This window comes from Prionailurus viverrinus, chromosome C1 (assembly GCF_022837055.1).
Source record: "Prionailurus viverrinus isolate Anna chromosome C1, UM_Priviv_1.0, whole genome shotgun sequence".
Taxonomy (NCBI): domain Eukaryota; kingdom Metazoa; phylum Chordata; class Mammalia; order Carnivora; family Felidae; genus Prionailurus; species Prionailurus viverrinus.
This window is the reverse complement of record NC_062568.1, coordinates 51,334,269-51,361,872: the sequence shown is the minus strand read 5'-3', so window position 1 is coordinate 51,361,872 and position 27,604 is coordinate 51,334,269. Positions and strand designations below refer to the sequence as shown.

Sequence of the window (27,604 nt, the reverse complement as noted above, 5' to 3'; positions counted from 1 at the left end):
TTGGGGTTCATTTATTTATTATTATTATTATTATTATTATTATTATTATTATTTTAATGTTTATTTATTTCTGAGACCAAGAGAGACAGAGCATGAGTGGGGGAGGGGCAGAGAGAGAGCGAGACACAGAATCCGAAGTAGGCTCCAGGCTCTGAGCTGTCAGCACAGAGCCTGACGTGGGGCTTGAACTCACAAACCGTGAGATCATGACCTGAGCCGAAGTCGGTCGTTCAACTGACTGAGCCACCAGGCGCCCCTGGGGTTTATGGACATCAATTTCTTCCTGTTTGGGATAAGAAAATGCATGTTTCTGTGTGGTTTGTCACACTGAATTCCAAAGTGGAACTGAATTCCAAAGTGGAACTGCTCCACCCCTCCCTGCTCCAAGAGATTCTAGAAGAGTATCTAAAGAAAAATGGCTTGACCTGGAACTGCAAGAAGGACTTTTTCTCATCCAATATAAAAGAAGCCTACTAAAGGTTCATATCTGTTATTTCTCACCAAATATCCGCTTAGAATGCACCTTCTCAAGGATTCCCAGCGCAGGTCTCTTGGACCATTTGCTAGTCTTCACTCTCTTTCTACCACTAGGCCCAGAATGAATTGTTCCTATTTCCCAGCTCAGTAGTGCTTTTTCTTTCTTGGACTCAGTATCTGACTGCTTCATATCTATGTGAGGTATAGGCTCAGATATTTTCCTCCCCGTGCTTGCCACAGCAATTTTCTGACTAGTTGCCTTTTTGTTTTGGAACTTTGACTTCCTACCTCTCACCTCAAATCCATTTGTATCCAACCCAGAATTATATTGTTGCTTTTTACTTTTCACTCGCAACTGCTTGACCTAGGTTCTGTCTTCTTTGCTCATTAACATTCTAGTAATACGAACAACCCCTCTTGTTTCATCTCTTTGCACCCCATCTCCAAGTGGTTCTAGACTAGAGTCGCTTCCATCAAGTGTTTGCCACTTCTCTGGGTGATACTGATTCGTGTGTATGCAGCTGTAAGGATATCCGATTTGGCCTATACATCCTAGCCTACAGTTGCCTTACATTATTTGTATAGCACAAGGGCACATCTATGTTGTTGACTTACTGTGTTTACTTACTGCCAAATCCAAGCAAAACTTCAGGGGAAGGAAGAACTTCACCATAGGTGTTAACTGAAGTAATAAGAAAAATGATTTTTCCGGAAGAGGTGTAACTAACAGAGGCTCAAGACCCGAGTCTTGGGTAACACCATGGTTAAGGGTTCAGCATACTGAGACGAAGGAGGAGCAATTAGGGTACTGAGGGGAGAGGCATGGAAGTTAACCATCCATTATGACCCAAGAAAGTCACAGTTTTCTATCTGGTTTTATTGAGGGATTTTTTTTTTGGTAGATACTTTGGGAGGTTGTGGTAAGTTTTCTTTAGTTGACTAAGAATAGTTAAAATTTAATTTCTGCCTGATGATGAAAACAAGCAAAATTAAAAGCTCTTTACTGAAGGTAGTAAAATCAATAATCATTTTTAGTCTTTTAACATAAGAATGACTTTCACAAAGCAAAGTGCTTGGACTGAATTATATGTTATATGGGATTAGTTCTAATTAGATCACCAAATATAATTTCTGTGGATAAAACTACTTTCAAATTGAAATGGATAGTTGATGTGTTCATAGTAATAAAACCTTACCTGTTTGTCTGGTACTTATCTGTATGCTGCTTCATAAACTTTAATATTTCTGTGTAAGTATGTTTTGTCATACTTTTCATATTTTCATAAAATAAACAGTGTGTCTAATACTTCATATACTATGTACCCAGGTATTCAGAAAACTTCTTGGTATTTGGAAGATATAGTCAATCATTATACATCTTTAAATATGAATAGGGCTATAGTAACACATGAATATATGGATAAAATATATGAATAAAATAAGTATTTTAAGTATCTTGGTATGCTTGTAAAGATTATTAAAGTTTACTTAAGCTTGTTTCTCATGGCTAGTTCTCTGTACTTTTGTCAATGTTGGTAGAAGTAGTTGAGTTCATGAGTCAGTTTTATTAGTTTGATGGATGCAAGTTTGAAATTAATGACCAAACTGAAATATTAAAAGTATGTTTAGGTTTTTGTTCTCCAAGCTTATTCTTTTGACAACTCTTTGATATATTTCTGATAAATTAGATTACAATAAAAATGAGATGCAGTGTAATATATGTTAATCTGTTAAACAGTTGCCTTGAGGTGTTATATTAGTTTGGTTATTTTTGTATATTTTTCATAAATACATATGAAATATATTAACAGTTTGTTCTTTAATTACAGTGGGTTGGCAATTGGAGAAGATAATGGACAGAGAGGTTATTTGCTGACCTATGTCATTGCGTATATTCGAGTAAGTTATCTCATATTTCCTTGTCAGTTTATATTGCAAATAATCCTTTTTCTTACTTTGAATGAATAAAATTATTTTCTTAAGTTTTAACCTAGTATGATGTAGCACATCATTTGACATGAATGTAGGACTAGCTACAAACCTTCAGAATCCCAGTTAAATCTTCCATATATTGCTTTTGAGGAATTTGAAGATTATATAGATCATTCTCCTCTTTAAAAGAATGGTGACTTTCTCTGTCTGGAAGTTGAACATGCCATTCCTAACATTGCTTGGTTAGAATCGAGCTGTCTTATTTAGCACCATTTCTCACTTGATTCATAATCAAGTTTTAAATATGTATAATCTTTCTTTAACTCATTAAAAATTGGTATTTAACTTGATTCTAGGTAGTAGTTGGTTCACTGGTGATGATTACTATGTAGAATTAAAGAAATAATTTGTCTGTATTTGGGTTCTAAAATTTTTCTAATTCCACATTTTCTACTTGTGAGAAACTTTATTAGTCCAAGAGTCTACTATACTTGTTGATATGAAAGTATTCTTTCAAAAGTTTATTTACTTCTTTTGTTTTTCTACTTTGGCTGTAATAAACTCAAGTTTCTTAGTTGTTTTCTGCTATTGTTAGGGTTATATTTTTTAAATATTGCTTGTTTATGTAATTTGAAAGGTCTTATTTTAAAACATCATTTCTCAGATATCCTATTGAGAATTTGACTTTCCCAAATACTGCATTTTCTAATTTTTCACTTGGAAATTGTTCTGAAGGAAATACTTACATAAACTTATATAAAACTTGTTTTTACTTCTCTAGAAAGCTTGAATTGTATTCTTATTTCAAAACTAATCTTAGGTAAGATCTAAATTTTAGGTTGCAGTGAATTTGAAGCATATGCATTTTTCTGGGCACTCCATTCCCCCACGCTGATAAGGGAAATTACATTTATTGCTTGTTTGCTATGTTAAAAATTGTAATTAAGAGATTTACAGATCATGAAAAATAATAGATGATTTTAGGTCTTATAATAATGTTTACCTCCATAGACTGTTACTACCTCAGGGTCTCCCATAGTAAGCATTTTGGTTATCCACAAGTTTTTGTTTGTTGAGCATTTTCTAAGTATATTGACCATTTTCCCATATTACTAAATTCAGAATTCTAGAAAATGATGTGTAACTGTAACAAATACAGCTTACACACTGTTAAAACTGAATCAGAAGCAGTACCGAGATGGGAGGGATTGTTTTATTTTTTATTTTCCCAGTGCTTAATACCTTTGTCACCACATATGTGTTTACTGCGTAAATGAATGCACAAGAAAAAAGTGACACATTTTAGATCAGTAATTTGGGGATTTTTCCTGCCAACCAGTGGTAGAATTGAAGTGAATCATTTTACTAGAAGTGAAAACTTAACATTTATTGATTTTTCTGCTTATAAAATATTCTTTCTATCTTTGCATCTCTGGTGGCTTATGAATTGCTCTTTCCAGTTTTGATATTAAAACAGAATTGTATTCTGGGTATTATAAGTTACTTATCATATAAGCATTATATCTTATGTGTTATAAAATATATTTTCCTAGCAGAAGTGCTTCCAGATATCCTGTCTTGTTTAGTTACTACAAAGAGAGGCACTATATTTTCTAATTTGTTTTTTAAAGAAAAGTTGATTTCAGGAAAGGGAGATCTACCTTCTTCCTTTAGTCCCCCCTGCTCCTACTTTCCTGCTGCCCTGGTCCTTCCATCCTGATGACCACTTTTTAGTGTTGTTTAATTTACTATTTAGGCCCCCAAAAAAATCTGTTCTGCTAGTATCCTCTACATGTACATAGACAGTTCTCAGAGGCTCCATTCCTTGGAGAAATATTTGAGTTCCTGCCATGTATCAGGCACACTGCCTGGTGCCAGAGATACAAAAGAGAACAAGACAAAGTTCCTGTCCTCCTGGAGGTTGTAGCTCACACTCAAGGCCACTTTCCATTGCTTTTATGGGGTGGAGAGTAAAGAACAGTGGAGGTTAAATTAGAAACATGTGATATTAACAATTACGTGAAATACTAACAATATGACAGTATTCTTGATTCTTCTGCATCTGTTGTAATTTCTTGATTTTTGTGTCTTTTTTTTAATAGGACTTGGGTTTGGAATACTATATATTAGGAGAGTCTTTTGAGACTTCTGCTCCTTGGGACAGGTAAAATATAATAAAATGTCTCATATTATGCTATAGGAGTTGTTGAAATAATATACCTTTGTGCACAAATATACAAATTTTAAAATTTTTATAAAGAAACATTGAAACAAGGTGATCACTTTTATTTATATTAACACCTTCATCAGAATGTCATATTTGCCAGCTTTTTTTTTTATTTAGACAGATTTGTCCATGTCCCATAGAAGGAAGGTGTTATTGAAGTCTATATTTTAAAGAATCTTAGTGAGCACTTAAGTGTCAGTCTATAGTTTTACTAGCTTTGATTTAAATTCTTAAGTGCTTAATATGCTTGAAGGTTCTCTAGAACATCCCCCAAAATTATAAACCCAGTGTTAAACTTCTTTTGTAATATATGATTTAGCTTTTGATTTTGGATGGTTACTATTAAGCAAGATCTTAACTTGTATTTAAGTGATTTCTAAAAGAAATCCAACTTAAGATATTATGTATAATTTCTATTTTTATGTTATGCACATACACATATACACAAATATTGGTATACAAATATTGGTTAGGGAATTAATAATAAAAACCGATGAGGAAATGTGAAGTGGTTTTATTAAAAATGGACTCATGAGGGGCGCCTGGGTGGCTCAGTCGGTAACGCATCCGACTTTAGCTCAGGGCGTGATCTTGCGGTCCCTGAGTTCGAGCCCCGCGTTGGGCTCTGTGCTGACAGCTCAGAGCCTGGAGCCTGTTTCAGATTCTGTGTCTGCCTCTCTCTGACCCTCCCCCATTCGTGCTCTGTCTCTCTCTGTCTCAAAAATAAATAAACGTTAAAAAAAAATTTTTTTTTAAATGGACTCATGAGTTAACTCAGTAATAAAAGCTGTTAAGATTGTTAGTACATTTTTATTCTGGTATGCCTTACATTTTATGTTTTCTTTATAAAATTTACAAATTAGGGGCGCCTGGGTGGCGCAGTCGGTTAAGCGTCCGACTTCAGCCAGGTCACGATCTCGCGGTCCATGAGTTCGAGCCCTGCGTCAGGCTCTGGGCTGATGGCTCGGAGCCTGGAGCCTGTTTCTGATTCTGTGTCTCCCTCTCTTTCTGCCCCTCCCCCGTTCATGCTCTGTCTCTCTCTGTCCCAAAAATAAATAAACGTTGAAAAAAAAAATTAAAAAAAAATAAAATTTACAAATTAAATCAGTAATAAAGTACACGACAAATTCCCATGAATCTACCTTTTAGATATTACATATCTTAACATTTTTGTTCTACCCTAACTCTTTTTTTCCCTTCCCCAGAGGACTTTTTACTTTCTGCATTCATTCTTTGTCTACTATGGGTTATGACTTTTGGTGCATTGATGTTCATATTCCATGCATTGTAAAACAACAGTTTATAGTATCAATCTGTTATTCACAATTTTTGATAACTAAATTTTAACAAGGGGATAAATCTTGTAAAGAAAAAAATGATCAACTTACTGACATCTGACTGTTTTATACAGGTTATATATTTGGTTTCTTTTCAATTAAAACAACTTCATCGGCTAAAGTTTTCATAAATAAAATGAATGGAAAGCAGCTACATTCCTGATAGAAACTTTACTTGTTACCCATTTAACAAATTGTTTTTTCTCTCTAACATTTACCTAGGTAGAGACCATGTTTAGCAGAAACCCATGGAGTCAGAGTCTTCAAGTCTCACATGTTATTAGGTTGCTTAGCCTTTTCATGTATAAGTCTCTTAAGGGGTTTTTTGCCCTACTAGTTTTTGTGTATTTCTCAGTAGTCCTACCAAAATAACTGTATCTATTGAGTGCACAATGAATATTCTGAATAGACTCCTATGAATGAACTTGGGAATAATGTAAGAATATAGCCTATAAAATTAGCTGTCTAAACAGTCTGAGTTGGAGATTTAAAGATTTTGGAGACATTAGCATGAGGCTTGTGATTAAAACCAAGGGAGTAGATTCAAACCCTTATAGCTAGTATGGATGAAAAAAAAAAAAGAGGACCTAAGAAGGAAGTCCAGGGAACCCCCAAATTTATTTTGTTTGGATATACAAACAAGAGCTAGCAAAAGAGAATAATATCTAGAGGATTTGGAGGAAAACCAGTGATGTGAAAGAAGCCCAGGAATATTTTTTCAAGTAGGAAATTGTCAACAGGGTTAAATTTGCCAATAGGTCAGGTGAAAAGTTAAATGTATACACAGTTATGTTTATCTTACATAGAATGATTGGTCCAAGTGGACTGTGTTGGCTTTTGTACAAGTTCTATGCCAGAATACTTCAGGAACTCCCCTCTGGGGACACCTGGGTGTCTGAAGTCAGTTAAGCATTCAGCTCTTGATTTTGGCTCAAGTCATGATCCCATGACCATGACCAGAGCCCTGCATTGGGCTCTGTGCTGAGCATAGAGACTACTTAAGATTCTCTCTCCTTCTGCCCCTCTCCCCCAGTCTCTCTGTCTCTCTGTCTCTCTGTCTCTCTCTCTCTCTCTCTCTGAAGTAAAAAAAAATTAAGAAAAAAAGAACATCCTCTGTACAAATCATTTCTAGAAAGTATCCTATTAAGGGTTTTAACCATTTGGTCATGTTATTTGTCCCATCTCCTCCTCATTATTATTGTAAATTATCATATATTATTATGTAGCACTTAAATTCCACTTTCTAGAGTCATGATAAAGAACTTGTTTATAAATTTATAATATTCATTAATCCCTGTAGCTATTAAAGCTTACTTAGTAGGTTTTATTTGTGTTTGAAGTATTTGTTTTACAAGTTGGATTTTCAAAATAAAGACACAATAAATTCCAATAATCTAAATACTTTAGTAGGAGATATTTTAAAAACATGCATCCTTACCATTCCATAGGTGAGGCATAAATAACACTGATAAATTGTATTTGTCTACACTCTCATAGAATTGAGCACAATTTAACTGAAGAGAATTGTTTTGTAAAATTAGAATTTATAAAACTTTCAGACACATATATTAAAAAAATAAAATTTGACATGCTAATAAAATAGCTAACAAACCATTAAACCCCTTTCCATATTTATATTTTAACAATGTATTCTTTGTTCTTATTGGAAATATGGATAACTGTAATGTGTCTTATAAAGCATAATCCATGTAAATGTTATGGTTTTTATCAAATTGGCTCTCACACAGTCAAATCAGTCTTTAGACTAGAGATGGCCCAGTCTTTTGTGCTTCTTTGTTACCTTTTCCATTCTCCTGATTCTAAACAGACTAAGATTTGAAACACACAATCAGTGTCAGTATGTTGTCAGGATGTTTATTGAAGAATTAGATGGCTTATACGTACCTTAGGAGTTTTATTTTCCAAATGAAACAATGTATAGTAATAACAAAATATTACAGCTCACATTAAAAAATAGATTAATCTTTTGTCAGCCAAATCTTTTGTCTCTGCATCTCCAACCTAGAAGCTCTGATTGACATCTGTTTTCCATTTTAGAACTTTTTCCTGAGCATGTTCCCAAAGTATGAATGCATCACTATTAGATCTCTTGCACTCCGAAATAGGGCCTTAAAAATTATATCAAAAACTAAACAACAAAAGAAATCAGATGCCTTTATATTTTAAAACAGTGGTATCTTGGAGTCAAAATTAAATGGTGAAATATAAATAAAGTGTTCTAGTTAATAGTGATGTCCTGAAGTCAGTTTCTTAGTTTTGACAAATCTGTCATGGTTATATATTAACATTAGAGGAAACCAGGGAAAGAGGAACACTGTCTGTCTTTGTGACTTTCTATATCTAAAATTATTTCAAGGGGAGCCTGGGTGGCTCAGTCGGTTGAGCGTCTGACTTTGGCTCAGGTCATAATCTTGCAGTCTGTGAGTTGGAGCCCTGCGTCAGGCTCTGTGCTGACAGCTCAGAACCTGGAGCCTGGTTCAGATTCTGTGTCTTCCTCTGTCTTTGCCCCTCCCCCACTCATGCTCTTTCTCAAAAAAATAAATAAACGTTAAAAAATTTAAAAAATAATAAAATTATTTCAAATAAAAATTTATTTAAAAGATAGAAAAAGGATTAATATTATTAAATATTATCAATCCCCCATTCCCTTTATGAACTATTTCTTACTTATCTGTTTTCACTGACTCTTAATACCAGTCTAGCACAGCTTGATACATTGCTGACATCCAGTTGACATCCAGTAAGTCTTTGTTAAAGTAGATTTTAGCTCAGAGCTTGACAAAAGGCTATTGAACATTTGGTATAACCTCACGATTATTGACTAAATTATTTTTATATTAAGGGAAATATCTTAGACATGGACACAGATTGGTATTCCTGTCAACCCAGAATTGAATTTTCATTAACATGTTCATTATAGCTTTTTAAAAAAGCTTTTAAAATCTTGTGATTAAATTAATTGTGAAATTGGGTTTACCTAAGTGTAGGAAACTGCCTTCAGGAAGCTTGAGTGTGCTCTTCTGACTTCTGTCTTTTCTATGGCAAAAAAAGGGAGAACTTTGCCCCTTTGAAGCTATGAATGGAAGACTCAATTTGAATGATCAACGCTCTTGTTCATTCTTGATGGAATAAGTGTGAAAGTTTCTTAGAATTTCTGACTTGAAGGATGCCAGATAAACTAGCATTTGTTAGAATTTTGTAATTTATTTGAAAACTTAATATTGTATTCAATTTTGTTTCCTAGGGTTGTGGATCTCTGTAGAAATGTAAAAGAACGAATAATAAGGGAATGCAAAGAGAAGGGTGTTCAGTTTGCTCCTCTTTCTACATGCAGGTGAGGTTTTTTGTTGTTGCTCTTTTACTGCTTATTCTGGGGGGAAAACATATTTTAATTAATGGAGAAATGTAATTCACGCCACCAGAAGAATAGCTTCAGTCTGTTCCATTTAACAAGCTTTCCTTTCCTAAACTTCACTTTTGCCACCTTCTTAGGGTTGTGCCACTAGGGTTTTAGAGCAGTCCTGAGCCCTTTAGGAGTAGAATACCCTTCCATAAGTGAGCCTTCTACCCCTTCAGGACAGCAGGACAGTAAAAAGCCAAACCTTGGAGCCCCAGGAATAAGTAAAGGAGTGCCTTTTAATTCACTGAAATTATAAATCATGTATATATTCAGGAAACTGTAATTTAATACATAGTCAACATAGCCTTTTCTTCAATAGACAAAAAGCACTTTAACCACTTTATTAGTTACTGATTCAATGAATGGGCATGGAGTAAAGGAATGAGTAGAGCAAACTATGCAAATGAAGATTAACTCTTTGCTTTCAGTAGATCTTTCTGCAGTAATGGAAATACTCTTTATTTGTCCTGTCTGGTATTGGTGCCACAAGCCACATGTGGCTGTGGGGCTGTCGAAATGTGGCTAGTGTGACCGTGGCACTGAATTGTAAATTTTATTTAATTTCTAATAATTTAAATTTAAAACACTGCATGTAGCTGGTATCTTCCATAGTGGACAGTTAACTGCAAATCTTGTCCTCTTTGTTAAATGGCAGCAGTCCAAAAGGAGGTTTTCTTGCGAAGGAGCACTTTGTATTCAATCACCTGATAATTAAAAGACCTGTATAAACACAAGAAGATTAAATGTATCAAGATTAAATCAAACATATGACTTATCTATAAAGTTATAGAATTAATTGGAATGGAGAATAAAGGGAAATCAGGACAGATTATGTGAAGGGGATCTTTAAAGTAGATGGTTCAGTCATAATCTAGCACTTTAAAATTTATTAAACATTCTGTGTTGTATAACTGCTTTTTTTTTTTTCCCCATGTGTCAGGGAAGGGGGTTTCAAGAATATAACTCAATTAATTTGTAGAAACAAAAAATTTTCAATATAAGCACAAATGCAAATTAAGTAATTTGGGAAATAATATAATATTTTTATTGTTAAGTGCACCAGATGCTGACTCTGAAACAGCAGATATGCCTCACCAAAATGGCATTTCTGTGTATTTCTATTCATGATGCTTGTTCTGATTTGCCTGGGATCACTTAATCTCAGCCTAAGAGGGCAGACTTGGGCCTCTTCCAGCCCAAGAACCAGGCCTTGCTGGCCTACTGTATTACTGTGGCAACTGCCTGCTAGTTTTTTAATTTCTTTGTTTTGTAATACTATATGTGTCTGAAAAGTGAAAGCACTGTTTTGCTGTTTATTAAGAATTTAATCCCTTTGCGCTCTAAGTTGGTTATTAGTAAAGCAGTGGTAATACCATCTACTTGATGAGACTCTTGTGAGAATGAATTGAGAAAGCATATGAAGGGCTGTATGAATGTCATTTTATTATTGTGAGGTCATTACATTAAACTTGAGGTAGACAACCTATACTAGAGCTAGTAAAGGAAATCTGAATATTTTTCTTCTCCAATGACAAATCTTCATGAAGGTATCCAATTCTTAAGTCTTTGATATTTTCATATAGCATGATAATTTGCATGTATTTGCTTTGCAAGACCAGAAATGTTTCTATAGTCTTCAAACTGCTGTCTCTTCTGATTTTTTTTTTCTTCTATCTTTTACACCCTCATCTTGTACTTCCCTGGTACCATATTGTGTTTCTTAGTTCTCCTTATTGCCCCCATTGGGACAGATACCTTTTAGAATTTGCTAAATTTTTGTGCTTCCATTGGAGTAAGAGAGCAAAACTCTAACAAATGTGAGGAAATCATCTTTCGTATACATTAACTGTTCATGTCAACCAGAAGGATCTCTTTGAAATTGTGTTTTTTGCTTCTGTGTGGGAGAGACAGTCAGGGTTTAAAGAAGTATATTTGAGGTTGAATCTGAGAATATGTAAGCTAAAAATGTGGACTTAGAGTTTATTGACTGGTCGTTTGATATATCTGAAGGATGAGAAAATAGGGGTCTTTTTTTATGCTAAGTGAAATTAGTCAGAGAAAGACAAAAATCATATGACTTCACTCATATGAGGACTTTAAGAGACAAAACAGATGAATATAAGGAAGGGAAACAAAAATAACATAAAAACAGGGAGTGGGACAAAAACATAAAGAGACTTATAAATATGGAGAACAAACTGAGGGTTACTGGAGGGGTTGTGGGAGGGGGAATGGGTTAAATGGGTAAGGGGCACTAAGGAATCTACTCTTGAAATCATTGTTGCACTATATGCTAATTTGGATGTAAATTTAAAAAAAATAAAAAATAAAGCCAGTTAAAAAGAAAAAAAAAGAAAAGAAAATAGGGGTCTTGTTCTGTGCAACAAAAAGCTTATAACTTGGTAAACCTACTGGTGGCTTAGCACTAATCTTGGAGAGAACCTTTCCAAATAAAGGTGTAAGAATGTACATATTCTTTGTTTCTTTGTTTCTTTCTTTTTTAATTTGGAGATATATTTAAAAATAAACCCTTTATTTTAAAGTCTAAGAAAAAATTTTGTGTTTGTTTATTATGAACCCAAATTGATACTTAATTCTTCTTTGACAGTCTAGTCTGTCAGGCCTCTTTACTATAGTTCAGAAAACAGAACAGGCCTAATAATCCAAGTCATTTGTTACAAGTAAAATTTGAAACGTTTTAAATAGTAGAATCTATTTTTGTGTAGCTGAGGATTTTTTTATTTTTTATTAAATAGCAATTTAACAGATTTTATCCCCACTTTCTCTTTCTGCCCTATCTCCCTATTTATCTCTCCAGACTCCCCCCCCTTCCATTATCAGAATATCATTGTGATAAACCAGTACTTTTTTTTTTTAATTTTTTTTTTAACGTTTATTTACTTTTGAGACAGAGAGAGACAGAGCATGAACGGGGAAGGGGCAGAGAGAGAGGGAGACACAGAATGGGAAGCAGGCTCCAGGCTCTGAGCCATCAGCCCAGAGCCCGACACGGGGCTCGAACTCACGGACCGTGAGATCGTGACCTGAGCCTAAGTCGGACGCTTAACCGACTGAGCCACCCAGGCGCCCCAAACCAGTACTTATTGAACATTATTGGGAAGTAAAATATTCTGCCTCAGGACACCTTCTATAACAACACAAGTCTTGGTTTTTCAGAAGGAGCTCATAAAGTCTAAATAAGGATCTTCATTATGTATTATAGGTAGATGGACTTAGAGTAAATTTGAGATATGTCTTTTATTCAGTAGCTATTTTTTAAGAATGATTTTCTGATAAAAACTTATATACTCAGCTTTTATGATCATTTTATAAAACCAAAATTTTGAATGTACACAGTCTAGTTATTTGAATGGTTTTAATAAATGGGAGCTTTAAATATAGTTCTTACATCTCATACTTGATAAAAACTAACATTTCACCAGAGTTTGATTTTAGTTTAGTTTGATTTGAGCTGCTTAATAGTGTGGCCAAGGAGGTTATTGTGTGTTGAGTATAAATGTTGAATGTGTGAAATCCATTTTGTAAACTAGTTTTTAAAAAGTTATTCCAAAACTGACTTGAAATAATTCTAACTCTCATTGAAATTGAAGATCCCAAGGAAAATAACTAGCTGTAGGGTGCATTTATTGAGTTCATTTATTTCATTTTCATTTATTAAAATGTATTTTGTATATTGGAAGATAAATTCTAACCCAAATTTTCCGAAGAAGTTTTATGGGAAGGAATTCCTAGCTAGTGTGTCTAACATAAGTAAAGTACTCCAAAAACCTGTTAGAAATTAAAGAATAATACTATGACTTTGGTAGCCATGCTATCACTTGTCCAGATGATTTTTGGAAGAGGTTGGTGTTAAGGGTCTTAAATGATAAAACTGATCTATTAAAAGGTGTTGGATTTGAGTCACTTTCTGAAGTACACCCAAATTGAGGTTTTCCCAAAAATGTTTTTGTATTATTTTTACTTTATCTTTTCTTGAGATACTGATCACTGAAGCTTTGTTGTGACTTTTAAAAGCCTGCATGGGGCGCCTGGGTGGCGCAGTCGGTTAAGCGTCCGACTTCAGCCAGGTCACGATCTCGCAGTCCGGGAGTTCGAGCCCCGCGTCGGGCTCTGGGCTGATGGCTCAGAGCCTGGAGCCAGTTTCCGATTCTGTGTCTCCCTCTCTCTCTGCCCCTCCCCCGTTCATGCTCTGCCTCTCTCTGTCCCAAAAATAAATAAACGTTGAAAAAAAAATTTTTTTTTTTTTTTAAATAATAAAAGCCTGCTTATCGGGGCGCCTGGGTGGCTCAGTTGGTTAAGCGGCCAACTTCAGCTCAGGTCATGATCTTGCAGTCCGTGAGTTCGAGCCCCGCGTCGGGCTGTGTGCTGACAGCTCAGAGCCTGGAGCCTGTTTCCGATTCTGTGTCTCCCTCTCTCTGACCCTCCCCTGTTCACGCTCTGTCTCTCCCTGTCTCAAAAATAAATAAAACGTTAAAAAAATTAAAAAAAAAAAAAGCCTGCTTATCTATTGAAAACTGAACTCTTTGGTATACATCCTGGATTTGTTGGAAGGTAGCAATGCTTTCTTAATATTGACTGCATTTTCTGTTTATTGATATTCAAATATAAGTGATATATATTTTACTACTTGCTATAAATTTGTTTCATTCAGGTATCCTTTCAATTTATTTATATTTGGTTATTCCTAAATGATAGTGCCCTCATAGTTAGGATGGTCCTCCAGTTTTTCTTAAACTTTGTAAATCTGGTACTTAAAATGTAAACATTCAAGGGATCTTTTTTATGAGTGTGAATTAACACTAGAAGAAAAACACAGCTGGCAAATTGACAGTAGCATTGTTAAACAGTTCATTTCTTCCGTTCTGAGGCACCTAACATTTGGCCTAAAAGGCCATTAAAATTTTAGATTAGATTCTATTTGTATTGTTGTAGTAAAAAGAGTATTTCCTCTGTATTCTCTCCTTCTGTTAAATTAAATTCTTCGTAGGAACTTCTGTAAATTGCATTCACAGATTTGACTATGATTATTTTGGCACTCTTCTACATTTTTTCTCGAATGTTTATTTATTTATTTTGACAGAGAGAGCATGTGCACAAGCTGGGGAGGGACAGAGAAGGGGGAGAGAGAATCCCAAACAGGCTCTGTGCTGACAGTGCAGAGCCCTACATGGGGCTTGATCTCATGAACTGTGAGATCATGACCTCGGCCAATATCAAAAGTCAGACACTTAACCGACTGAGCCACCCAGATGCCCCTGAGGCTCTCTTAAATGCTTCACCTAATTGCATTTGGAAAGCCCAAGTATATATCATATATATGATTTAATAATCTAATGTTCTTGATGTCTTTTGTAAACACACATACAACATGCACACGTATGGGGCCCAGAGTGTAAAACCTTCAGAGACAGTACTTTAAAGCCATATTGCTGCATTTAATATGATCATTAAATTTGTTTCCAAAGTCCTTAGTAATTATTAGTGTGAAGTTGGAGAAGATGCTTTATTTATTTTACCCAGCCTGATCATTTTTGATATTTGAACATTTCTCTTGTTTCTGAGTTTGAAGTTCTCATGCCTATTTCTGTTGACTCAACGAAGTTTAGAAGACTTATAATGTCCCATCTAGTCTGTTTGGAGCTTCTTTAACTTTGCTATCTATTTCATTAAAAAAAAAAAAAATCCTCTGAAGAGGTTGGTTGTTTCAGGACAATTAGAGAAACATTTACATTGTTTTTAAAACTTTAAACTCTTTGGGTAATAATCCAGACTTACCTCAAAAAAGTTGTTAAAAACAGTACAAATAGTTCCTGTATTTCTTTCAGCCAGCCAATCTACATTCCTTCCATGGAATTAAGAAGGTGGGTAGAGAATGAGATTATGGTTTAAGCAAATCAGATGATTTTGCCTTTAAAGTTCTAGATGTTAAATCTGATTTCACTTAACTTAAAGCCTTCTGGGGATTGTCTGTTTGTTTTTTAGGGTGACGCAGACTTATGATGCAGGTGCATGTATCTATTTCTACTTTGCCTTTAACTACAGGGGAATAAGTGACCCACTGACTGTGTTTGAACAAACCGAGGTAATTTTGCATACATGAATATATTCTTACATTCTTTTATTAATTTAAATAAACTTTCCTATCAATTTATGAATTTTAGTTCAACTCTGTTTAATCACTCCATGACTTACCTGGTTGATAGTCAACAGAAATTAGAAACATATTTGTTGCATTGAGTCGTATATTGACTTGTGAGTCTAAAATTAATATTATCTATAGATATTAGATTTAATATTCTAAAATTAGTATTCTGTAACCTGTGATTCTTTGGTTGTTACTTACAATTTGTAAGACCATATTAAATAACAAAGGACTATAGGAATTCTTGATATCACTTTGGCAGTTCACCCATTTCCAGATGCTTGCTGCAGTTGAGGTCAGCAGCCCTAATGTTCTTGGTCTGTGTTGCTGTAATATCCTCATTCTGGATTTATAATTGTTTGATTGTTATAGCTATACATAGACTATAGAGGTTCATTTGCTACTAGTTTCATTACATTCCTTAACTGGCCTTAAGATTCCAGTTTTTATAAAGCCTTCTGTTTGCTGGTATTTCTTGTAAGTATGCCTAAAGTTGAAGAGACAGACTGGACTGGAGGAACTGGGAGGAGACTGAAGTTTGTTAAAACCTCAGGTATCCTAGTGTTTAAACTAGTGTTTAAAACCTAGTGTCTTAATGTTATTGCATGCCTGCCAAAGGCAGCACCATGTGGTGATTTCAATGGCACACTTTTAGACTCAAAGCACAGACAGGGTTTGGTTGGCTCCCTCCTATGCCTCATCCCCCCCTTTTTTTTACAGCTTTTTTGAGGTATATTTGCAATACAAGTAACTGCACATATTTAAAGTGTACAATTTAATGAGTTTTGCATATGTATACACCCAAATCAAATATCACTCCAATTGAAATAATGAACATTATCTGTCACCCTCAAAAGTTGGAGTACTTACTTCCCCATCAGCTTAGCCTTTCAGTGTTTTGGTTGACCTCTGGCTACTCAAAGGGCTGTATTCAAAGGCCCTGTACTACTATAAGAGTGAGATTATTCCTTTTTCCCCAACCCAAACTGCCATTCTCTAAGTACTACTAATTTCAAGTAATTGTTGCTTTGTTTAAAATCATTTGTTTAATTCAGTAATTTATTAAATTTAAAATAATGTTATTTAAAATAATTTGTTAGAAGGTACAACGCTGGCATATGTTTGATTCATTTGAAAAACCCTAAATCCTAAGTGATGAATGTTCATATAAGTTACTTTGCTGTGAGATGTGGTCCATCTGTCCTGCCTGAGCCCTGTTACCCTGGTCTAACTCCTGTATACACACCTGAGTAATTGAGAGGTTCTAGGCACTCTAGATACTTCACCTCATGGCTGATATATACTCATGAACTGAATGTAATTCTACTTCTGTTCCCCTTTTTTTTTCCACTCTGCACTTTAGTCATTCTCTGTTTTGCTGTAAGTGTTTATTTTTTCTAACCTTAGTTGCTCTATAAGGAGCTTAGGACCTAACATGTTAGGAGGAGAAAATAAGGTTTGTTTGTTTTTTTACACTTAGATATCCATCGGTCTGACAAGTAACTTGTTCCAAGACATTGACCTAAGAAATGGTCTCCATAAGGGTTTTTATGGTTGATCTCTGATAGCTTTACAAGGAATTTTGGGTCCAATACCCACTTTATGATATTTAGGGAGTAATTTAAACATCTAAGCCTCATTTTCTTTGTCTGTGAAATAAGGATAATTGCAATTATTACACAAGGCTATAGTATAAAATAAATAAATTACTACAGGTAAATTGCTTAGTACTTTTCTGCATATAAAATAAGCAGTCAGTACATGTTAGTTACTAACATTTGTTGGTGTAGAGAGGTGTTTACTTCAGAGTAAGACTTGACTGTCTTCACAAAACTTACTATTAACGATTCTGTGCTGCTGAATTGATCATTTTATCTTCTTTTTCTTTTCTAGAATCTTGAAGTGACTGTTGTAGACATTGTGACCATTCACTAGAAAAAATGTATAAAACTAGGCTGCATATTTTAATTGCGTTTTAAATGTATTTAACCAAAGGTAAAGGAAAATTAGAAATCCAGTTTGTAATTCAACCTAGGAAGGACATGCCTCCTTGGGGGCTTGGTCTTAACTTTCACTTCAGAGTGAAACCTAAGTAGCAACTATTTGTTGTGTTGTTTCCAAATACAGGCAGCTGCTAGAGAAGAAATCCTTGCTAATGGAGGGAGCCTCTCACATCACCACGGAGGTATTCTTTTTGGGGGTAGAATTTCTACTGTACCTACTATTAAAAAATAATTGGTTTGATAAAATGTTGGGGAGAGCCATAGTACATAATTTGAAGGCACTTGATATTTCTTGAGAGTTTTTATGTCTGTTACTGAGGTAGCCTAAGTTGTGGTGGTAACCAACAGAAGAAATAACTAAACATTACCATTTTTATTTTCAAGTATAAAACCTCTGTTTCTTTAATTTAGAAACGAAGTTAATTATTTGCCCTGCTTTAGATGTTAAAACAGAAATGAGTCAACATTTTAATTTTTGCATCATAGACCTTTCCTTTTTTTCTGTCTTGCATGTAAATCAGTTTGACTTTCTGGTGGTTTTTATACTCCCTGGTTGTAAGTTTCTAACATGTTGGCAGTATCAGGTAATAAAACAAATATAGGTCAGATCATATTATGATAAGACTTCTAAAACTTATGTGCATTTTCAGGTTCTAGGCCTATTGGTCTTTATTTGTTGAAGACTCCAAGTTTGATGAAATGATATATTTTTAGAAATTATTGGCTTGAACTTGAATGTATCTAGGTTTGATTGCATCTTAATTTATTAAGAAATTCTGCCTCATTTAAATAGAAATCTTTTACTTCTGTTGTATTTCTCATATTTTTATTTTCTATGTGGTCAGAAATATAACTGCATAGAAACGAACTCTAAACTACCTGGTTTCCTCCATTGCCTAGAAAAAGAAACTAGGTAAGCCTAAATACAAAATATATTTCATGTGTGCTGGTAAAATGAAGATGCTTTCCCTTTGCCAGCTTGTCCTCTTCTAAACTGGTAAATATTGGTGGGCTCCAGGGCTTGGCGCTGAGCCAGTCTGTTCTTCTGTGTTCACTCCCTCAGTGATTACCTCATTCCCAGGATTTAAAACACCAAGTATATCCTGATGACTTTCAAATACCAGAAAGCATCACCACCACGACATTCTAGGTCAAATCACTATTTCTTCCTGCTGAGTCTTCTGCAATAGCATCTTAACTGGTCTGTCTGCTTTCGTTCTTGCTCCCCTCAGGCCATTTCTGTTACTGCTAGAGTAATCTTTTTTATAAAACTCCGTGTTTTCTCCTCACAAGGCAGAATAAAATCCAAACTCCTTATCAGGACCTTCAAGGATATACATGTGTCTATCCGTCTGTATCTCTTACTACTTTTTTACTCTAGCGGCATTGGCCGCCTTGCTATTCCTCAGACATACCAACCACCTTTCCTCTGTAAGGCCTTTGGTGTTTGTTCCCTCTTTTTCTGATGTTCGTTCTCTTGTCCCCCCGCCCCGCCCCCCAGATATTTGTATGGCTCACTTTCGCCATGATTTAGTTCCCTGATAAAAATGTCACCTTCTTTGAGATGTCTTCCCTGTTCTCTTGTTTAGCTTCTGTGTTTCTCATTTGAATAAGTTCGATGAGGTTACTGACTTTATCTTATTTGTCACTGTGTTTCCCAGTCCCTAGAACAGTGACTGTCTCTTTCTATATAGGAAATGCTCAATGGATATGTTAAGTGAGTGGGTAAGGGCCCAGGTGTTCACAGAATTTGGGGCAGTTTTGCAAATTCTTAAGCAGCTCTGAGTCTTTCATATTGGAATGGCTGTAGTCTCATTACTAATTTAGCTTCAAACATTTAATAATCAGGCCTTGTTTGAATATAGGGTCATGTTTAATCGTGGAAAGGCTCAGTTTGTCCCATAATATTTCAGAGAAAGCATATTAGAGCCAGTTATTCAGTAGAAAAGTAGGGTAAAATAATGTGCATTTCTCTACAACTGCACAACAGCAGCCATTTCAGTGTTCTTCCATAGATGCATTATGTATGTAAGATCCCGTTCAGACTTTGTCTTAAAGCAAATACAAGGTCAAGAGGCTTATACACAAAGGGGAAAGAACATAGGCTGTGGAATCATATCTGTATTTGACTCCTGTGTCTTCACTTAACTAGCTCTGTGACCTTAAGGAAATAACTTCTCTGAGCTGGTGTTCTCTTCTGCAAAATAGGAATAATAGTACCTACCTTGTATATTATTATAAGAATTAAATGTAATAGTGTACGTAGAGCATCTAAAGTGCCTTGCATGTTGTAGGTACTCAAACAAAACAAAACAAAACAAAAAACACAGTAGCTTAAAAAAAATAACAATAGACAACTCCAGGTGGAAACTCTGGCTTGTATTCTTAACCATTGAAGAAAAGGTTACTGTTTATATGAAAAAGATTCATACATTCAAGGGATATGATACAATTGTCTTAACAGGTTTTCAACTGTAACCTGCAGTTGGTCTCGTTCTATAGGAAGTTCTATTATTATATATATGAAAGAGAAATAAATTTCGTTCACACTCTTGGCTACAAAATATACTATAGAAAAATGTCTATTTTCATAAATGCCTCTCTGCTTAAAGTTAATCATCTAATTTGTAAATGTCAAATACCCTGTGCTATTCAGTATAGTTTCATAAAGCAGAAACCTTTCTATATAAATTTGAAATAGAATGGGTTTAATTGTCCTGCTAAACTTAACTAATGATAGAGCTTTTGAGAGATCACTTCTTTTTATGTGAAGAAAAGATTTTCCTTGATTTGCATCCGGAACTGAAAACTCAAGTTGACCTCTTAGTGTCATCTTTATTTACTGACCTTCAGGCAGTGTCATGACATTCTCAGTACCATTTTTGAGTTTGAGAGTAGAAGGGCTGGGGGTTGGGAGAATATTGATGCAATTTCTCTTAGAGGGTTTGGCCTGTAATTGTGATTAATAACAGTTGCTTTCACTATCTGGAAACAGACAGGCTGGTTTGTCTGCCTACAATCATGCTGTGATAAATGGAGCTATTTTAACTCTGGTTTTGTGTATCAAAGAAAACAGATGTAGTCTGGAACTGGAGGCTATAGGAAATATAAAGCCTGCTTAACTTAATCTTCGTAGTGCTTGTTTATGTAACTGACGAGCTGGTCAGTTTAAAGAGCAGAGTTTATATCAGCCACGTATTTAATTTCAATTTATGACTTTTTTAAGTTGTTCATTGGCTAAATTTATACCTAAGTCCTTGTCAGAAAGTAAAATTCTTTGATTGGATATAACCATCCCTAGTTTAAATATTGGTGTCTTTGCCTAACCAAAATTATTTTTTATTGTTCAGAGAATAATTATAGGCTACCTCTCCAAACTTTTTTTTGTAATATTAACAGAAATCCAGTAGTATCAGAAACTTTAAAAGTAAAAAGAGACTTCTCAAAAGAATGAGGAAAATATTGGCTTTGAAGCCATTTGTTAAAACCTGTAGTGTGAAATAAAAGATATATATTGGAAAAGAAGAAATAAAATTGTTGCTACTTATAGATGACATGATTGTCTATGTAGAAATCCCAAAGAATCTACAAAAACAAAATTAGCAAGATTGCAGAGTTTAAGAGCACACACAAAAATCAGTCACATTTCTATTATTAAGAACAAACCTATAGAAACTGAAATTTAAAATACAATACCATTACCAGTTGCTCCAAAGAAAATGAAATGAGCATATATCTAGCAAAGTGTGCACATACTTAGGCATAAATATAACAAAATATATACAGGATCTGTGCTCTGAAAATTATAGAATGCTGATGAAAAAAGTCAAAAAAGAGACCTGAATAAATGAAGAGATGGTACTGTGTTCATGGACTGATAAAAAACTAGACATAGTGAAGATGGTCATTTCTCTCCAGATTGATTTATTTATTTAATACAATTCCTATCAAAATGTCAGCAATAATGTTAGTAGGCATAGAAAAGATGATTCTAAAATTTATATGATGAGACAAAGGAACTTGATAGCCAAAATAATTATGAAAAAAAAAAAGGCTAAAGTCATAGGAATATATCTACCTGATTTTAAGACATTATATAGCTCCAATAATCATTACTGTGCTATTGGAAGAGAGAGACATCAGTCAATGGAACAGCATAGAAAACCCCCACAAAGAAGTCCAACTGATTTTGACAACAATACAGAAGCAATCCAATGGAGGAAGTGTGTGTGTGTGTGTGTGTGTGTGTGTGTGTGTGTGTGTGTGTTTAAATTTTTTTTTTTTTTCAACGTTTATTTATTTTGGGACAGAGAGAGACAGAGCATGAATGGGGGAGGGGCAGAGAGAGAGGGAGACACAGAATCGGAAACAGGCTCCAGGCTCTGAGCCATCAGCCCAGAGCCTGATGCGGGGCTCGAACTCACGGACCGCGAGATCGTGACCTGGCTGAAGTCGGACGCTTAACCGACTGCGCCACCCAGGCGCCCCAGTGTGTGTGTGTTTAACAAGCAGTGCTGGAGTAAACAGACATCCATAGGCTCAAAAAACCAAAAACAAACAAACAAAAAAATCCTTGACCTAAATCTCAAATCTTCTATCAAAATTAAAGTAGATAATGGGCTTAAATGTAAAACATAAAATAATTAAACTTTTAGAAGAAAACAGGAAAAAATCTTCAGGGTCTAGAGCTAGGCTAGGCAAAGAGTTCTTAGACTGGTCACCAAAAGTACAGCCCATTAAAGGAAAAATTGATAAGTTGGATCTCATCAAAATTAAAGACGTTTATTCTGTGAAGGATTCTGTTAAGTGGATGAAAAGGTAAACTACAGAGTTGTAGAAAATATGTGCAGGCCACATATCCAACAAAAGGCCGATATATTATATATATATAAAGAATTCTCAAAACTCAAGAGTAAGTTTTGCAAAACAGTCCAATTAGAAAGTGGGCAAAAGATATGAAGAGTCATTTCACTGAAGAGGATATACAGATGGTAAATAATCACTTGAAAAGAGGTTCAACATCATTAGCTATTAAGAAAATGCAAATTAAAACCACAAGGAAAATCACTACACATCTATCAGAAAACTAAAATTAAAAAATGACAATATCAAATGCTGATTGAGGATATGAAGAAACTAGATTAGTGATACATTACTGGTGGGAATGTAAAGTGGTACAGCCACTCTGTGGAGACTTTGGCAGTATTTTATAAAATCAAACATGCAGCTACCATTCACCCCAACAATTGTACTCCCGTGTATACCAGAGAATTGAATACCAGAGAATTGAAAGCTTGTGCTCACACAAAAACCTGTGCATGAATAATCAGAGCAGCTTTACCTGTAATATCCCCAAACTGGAAACAGCCCAGATATCCTTCAACTAGTAAGTGGCTAAACAAACCGTGGTACATCTATACCATGGACAACTCCTCAGCAATAAGAAAGAACCAGCAATCAGTGCATGAAACAACTTGGATGACTCTTCAGGTAATTGTGATGAGTAAAAGAAAGCCAATCCCAAAAAAGCACATACAGTGTGATTCTATTTCTGTGACATTTTTGAAATGATTTACAGAATTACAGAAATAGAGAACACAATGTTTCCAGGAGTCCCTTGTGGAGAAGAGGTGACTGTAAAACAGGCAACACAGGAACCCTTGTGGTGATGGAATTGTTCTGTATTTGACTATATCAATATCGGTATCCTGGTTGTGATTTTGATCTTTTGATGCCTACCAGATGAGTATAGCCTTTCCAATATTGAATATCAGATTACCATATTATAGCGGAAAGTTTGTTTTGTCCTTTAAATTATTTTTTTTCCTTTGGTTTCTTCTTTGTGGCTGGCTTTTTCTCACGAAACGTATTAGTTGATTATATTTTTCCACTGAAGCAGTGTTGTAAATAGATTCTAAGACCAGACTGTAAAAGCCAATTTAACCCATAATTTAGCTTAACATTTAACTATTAAAGCTATATCCTCGGATAAACAGATTTGAAAACTGACAGAAAATCTGTTGTTAAAAATGTATTAATCCCTGCACCTTTCCACGTATGCAATTACAGTTGTCCATGTGCTATACTTGTAGTAGCCTCCAGCCTCAGGTGTGTCACTGGAGTAGAAGTGGCTTAGATACTAATACTTCTCTTCGGTTTTTTTGTTTTTTGTTTTTTAAATATGAAATTTATTGTCAAATTGGTTTCCATACAACACCCAGTGCTCATCCCAAAAGGTGCCCTCCTCAATACCCATCTCCCACCCCCCCATCAACCCTCAGTTTGTTCTCAGTTTTTAAGAGTCTCTTATGCTTTGGCTCTCTCCCTCTCTAACCTCTTTTTTTTTTTCTTCCCCTTCCCCATAGACTTATGTTAAGTTTCTCAGGATCCACATAAGAGTGAAAACATATGGTATCTGTCTTTCTCTGTATGACTTACCTCACTTAACACTCTCCAGTTCCATCCACGTTGCTACAAAGGGCCATATTTCATTCTTTCTCATTGCCACATGGTATTCCATTATGTATATAAACCACAATTTTTTTTATCCATTCATCAGTTGATGGACATTTAGGCTCTTTCCATAATTTGGCTATTGTTGAGAGTACTGCTATAAAATTGGAGTACAAGTGCCCCTATGCATCAGCACTCCTGCATCCCTTGGGTAAATTCCTAGCAGTGCTATTGCTGGGTCATAGGATAGATCTATTTTTAATTTTTTGAGGAACCTCCACACTGTTTTCCAGAGCAGCTGCACCAGTTTGCATTCCCACCAACAGTGCAAGAGGGTTCCCATTTCTCCACATCCTCTCCAGCATCTATAGTCTCCTGATTTGTTCATTTTAGCCACTCTCACTGGCGTGAGGTGATATCTGAGTGTGGTTTTGATTTGTATTTCCCTGATGAGGAGTGATGTTGAGCATCTTGGACCTCTAAAGAGAACTTTTCTTCCCAGCAATTTTATGTCCAAGACTCTTTTCAATAAGATGTTTGTTTACTCTAAGAATGTCTGTACTACATTATTATATTGTTAGAGAATAATTAGTAAACAGATAATGCTAATTAGCAAACAGATAATGCTAATAGATATTTTCAGGTGTGAATCTATAAAAAGTGACTTTAGTTACAATTTATTTATTTCAAAATTTATTTTTAATGTTGTTCTGTGTTACCTAATACAAAAGCCACTAGGCTACCTGTGGCTATTTAAATTTAAGTCAGTTAAAATTAATTAAAATTAAAAATTTATTTTCTCACTTGCACTAGCCACATTTCAAGTGCTCATATCCTCATGCAGCTAGAGGCTACTGTGTTGAATAGTGCAGATAAAGAACATTTCTGTCATCATAGAGATTTATATTGGATAGTGCTGTGAAGCTTTATTTCACATATATTTATGTGAACATATATATTCATATTCATATTCATATTTATATTCACCCATTGTCTAGAAAAATGGCCCAAAAAATGACCTATAAGTTTTTTTCAGTAGATACTAAATTCAAGTTTTTAGGAATTAACTTTTATTTTATTTGTTTTGAGAGAGAGAGCACATTTGCAAGCAAGCAGGGGAGGAGCAGAGAGAAAGGAAAAGAGAGAATCCCAAGCTTGACGTAGCAACATAGGGCTTGAGCTCACAAACCATGAGATCATGACCCAAGCCAAAAATCAAGAGTTGGACGCTCAACTGCCTGAGCCACCCAGGCTCCCAGGAGTTAACTTTTAAAATAAAGTAGCATTTGAAAAAAATAAAGTAGCATTTGTCATTAATGGAATGGTTGATGTTCTCAGATGTAACTCCTCTCTACTCTACCACTTTCTCCAGAATTCCCCTCTTTGGTCAGTAGCCTCGATTTCGAGCAAGTTCACCTTGCAAATGGCAGTCAGCCATTTGCTGCTAATTTAGTTGGTTGTAGCAGTGAAGTGAAGGTATGTTGCCTTTATGGAAATTGTTTGGGCTTCTAAGAGATAGCCCTTTGGAAGCACATAGTCCAGGATTCCTTCATCTTAGCACTGTTGACATTTTGGGTCAGGTAATTCTTTGTTGTGGATGTTTACAGCATCCCTGGCTTCTTCTACCCATTAAATGCTGGTAACATCATCCCAGTTATAAACAACCAAAATCGTCTCTAGACATTACTAAATGTCCTCTGGAGGGCAAAATTGCCCCCATTGAGAACGACTGATATAGCCCAAAGAGTCCTAGAGATTTGAAGGAAAGAGTTTTAGGTTCTGTGCCATACCTTCTGTTTTAGCTACTGTAAAATAGCTCTGATTATATCCAACAGATAATGTCAGAATACAGGGAGTACAAGGCAAATAGAAGCAAAGGAAATTAAGGAAACCCACATTGCTTTTCCTAGATATTTGAATTTTGCTCCTTATCTAACATGACTTCTACATAACCATGGCTCAATATTTTTTAGTTCAACTAACATTTATTGAATTCTTACTGTGTGGCATACTGTCTTGAAATTGAAATGCAAGAATGAGTGAAACATGGCTCTAGGCTTCAGGGAACATATGATATTGTCTATCCTTTTCTGTCCTTATCTATCGCATGTTATTTCACCTGTTTACTTGCTTTTTACTTTACTCTGTTGTATATGCAGTAATTGCCACTTGGGTTTAAATATCAAGTGTGTCAAGCCATCTTTTGGGGCGTGTAGCAGAATTAGCACTTCATTGTGTTCTGATGACAGATCTCCTGTGATTGCCCTAGTAATTCAAATTTTTATTCTGTTTCATAATCATTAAAGACCTATTCAAGGATCTATAAGATCTTAGAGCTATTATGTGAGCTGCACAGGTGAAATTTTAGCATGAAGAAAATTGACATTTTAAATTATTTAATAAGATAAAAATCCCATTAGATTTTAATTGTTTTGTTGAAGTCTGTTGTAGCCATGAATTTGTCATCTCAATATCAGAAATTTCATTTGTAGAAAATAAGTCAAATGACTTAGTAAAGAAATGGAAACATGACTTTAAGCATCCACGAATCACTAAATTAAACTCTTAGGTAGGTATAGTCCCAACTCATATGCCTTTAAAGCCTGGATGTTAGCATTCCTGAGTTGGTGATCTGTTGGCCAACATTCAGCATGTACCCCTACCAGAACCAAACATACAAAAATGTACTGTAGAGCACAAACACATGGACAGCTACATCCTCTTTCCAGCTTGAAACCTCCCTCTGAAGAAGCATCATTGCAGTCAGATCACCTCAGAGAGTGGAAACTACCCATGCTCTCTGTTCTTACCACTACCTAACAAGTATCATGGAGCCAGAACCTCATCTGGCAAGAGGTTGTTGGGTGTCCTTCCAACTTTAGTTGGTTGGATCAATTAAATCTTGAAATACAAAGTTAATGCTCAGATCACTCATACAAGCAGCTAAGTCTAGATTGTCTTTTAAAATCTGACCAATAGAGGTGCACCTGAGAAGGTGGCTCAGTTGGTTAAGCGTCCAACTTCGATTCCGGTCATGATCTCATGATTTGTGGATTCGACCCCTGCGTCAGGCTCTATGCTGACAGCTCAGAGCCTGGAGCCTGCTTCGGATTCTGTGTCTCCCTCCCTCTCCCTCCCTCCCCTCCCCCCGAAATAAATAAACATTAAAAAAAAATTAAAAAAAAATAAAATCTGACCGATAAAATAGTGCTAAAGTGATATCCAGGATACTCAAACTAGAACTTTCAAACTGTAGTTGTTATAATATTGGTTAGGTGCTTTTTGCTTTGGCTAAATTCTGCTTTTGAGCTCCAGCTTTGGTAATCAAAATATATAATCTGTTTCATAGTTTGTTTTTTAAATAAGCATATAATCTTTTCAACCTTATAATTAAATTCATAATTCAAATTCAAAGATTTTTAATTTATCTAGCTAAAAAGAACTCTGGCTAGCAGACCCCAGATTTTTCCCTTTTAAAACAGGACTCTTTGGTAGCTTCTGCTAAGTTTTCAGTCCCTTAGACCACAAAGAGTAGCTCCAGATAATTCTTGGTGACTAGGTTGGCTACCATGTCCACATATCTCACACCCA

The 27,604-nt window shown here is 35.2% G+C and overlaps 1 protein-coding gene across 1 annotated transcript in view; it reads left to right on the top strand.

Annotated features, from left to right (window-relative positions):
- The window catches only part of AGPS (alkylglycerone phosphate synthase), a 143,602-nt gene that overhangs the window by 106,823 nt on the left and 9,175 nt on the right, over nt 1-27,604 (top strand). The window contains exons 15-19 of the mRNA XM_047873320.1: nt 2,307-2,376; nt 4,512-4,573; nt 9,239-9,328; nt 15,398-15,497; nt 17,685-17,742. Of these exons, the coding sequence (XP_047729276.1) occupies nt 2,307-2,376; nt 4,512-4,573; nt 9,239-9,328; nt 15,398-15,497; nt 17,685-17,742 (380 nt within the window). The remainder of the gene's footprint in view (nt 1-2,306; nt 2,377-4,511; nt 4,574-9,238; nt 9,329-15,397; nt 15,498-17,684; nt 17,743-27,604) is intronic.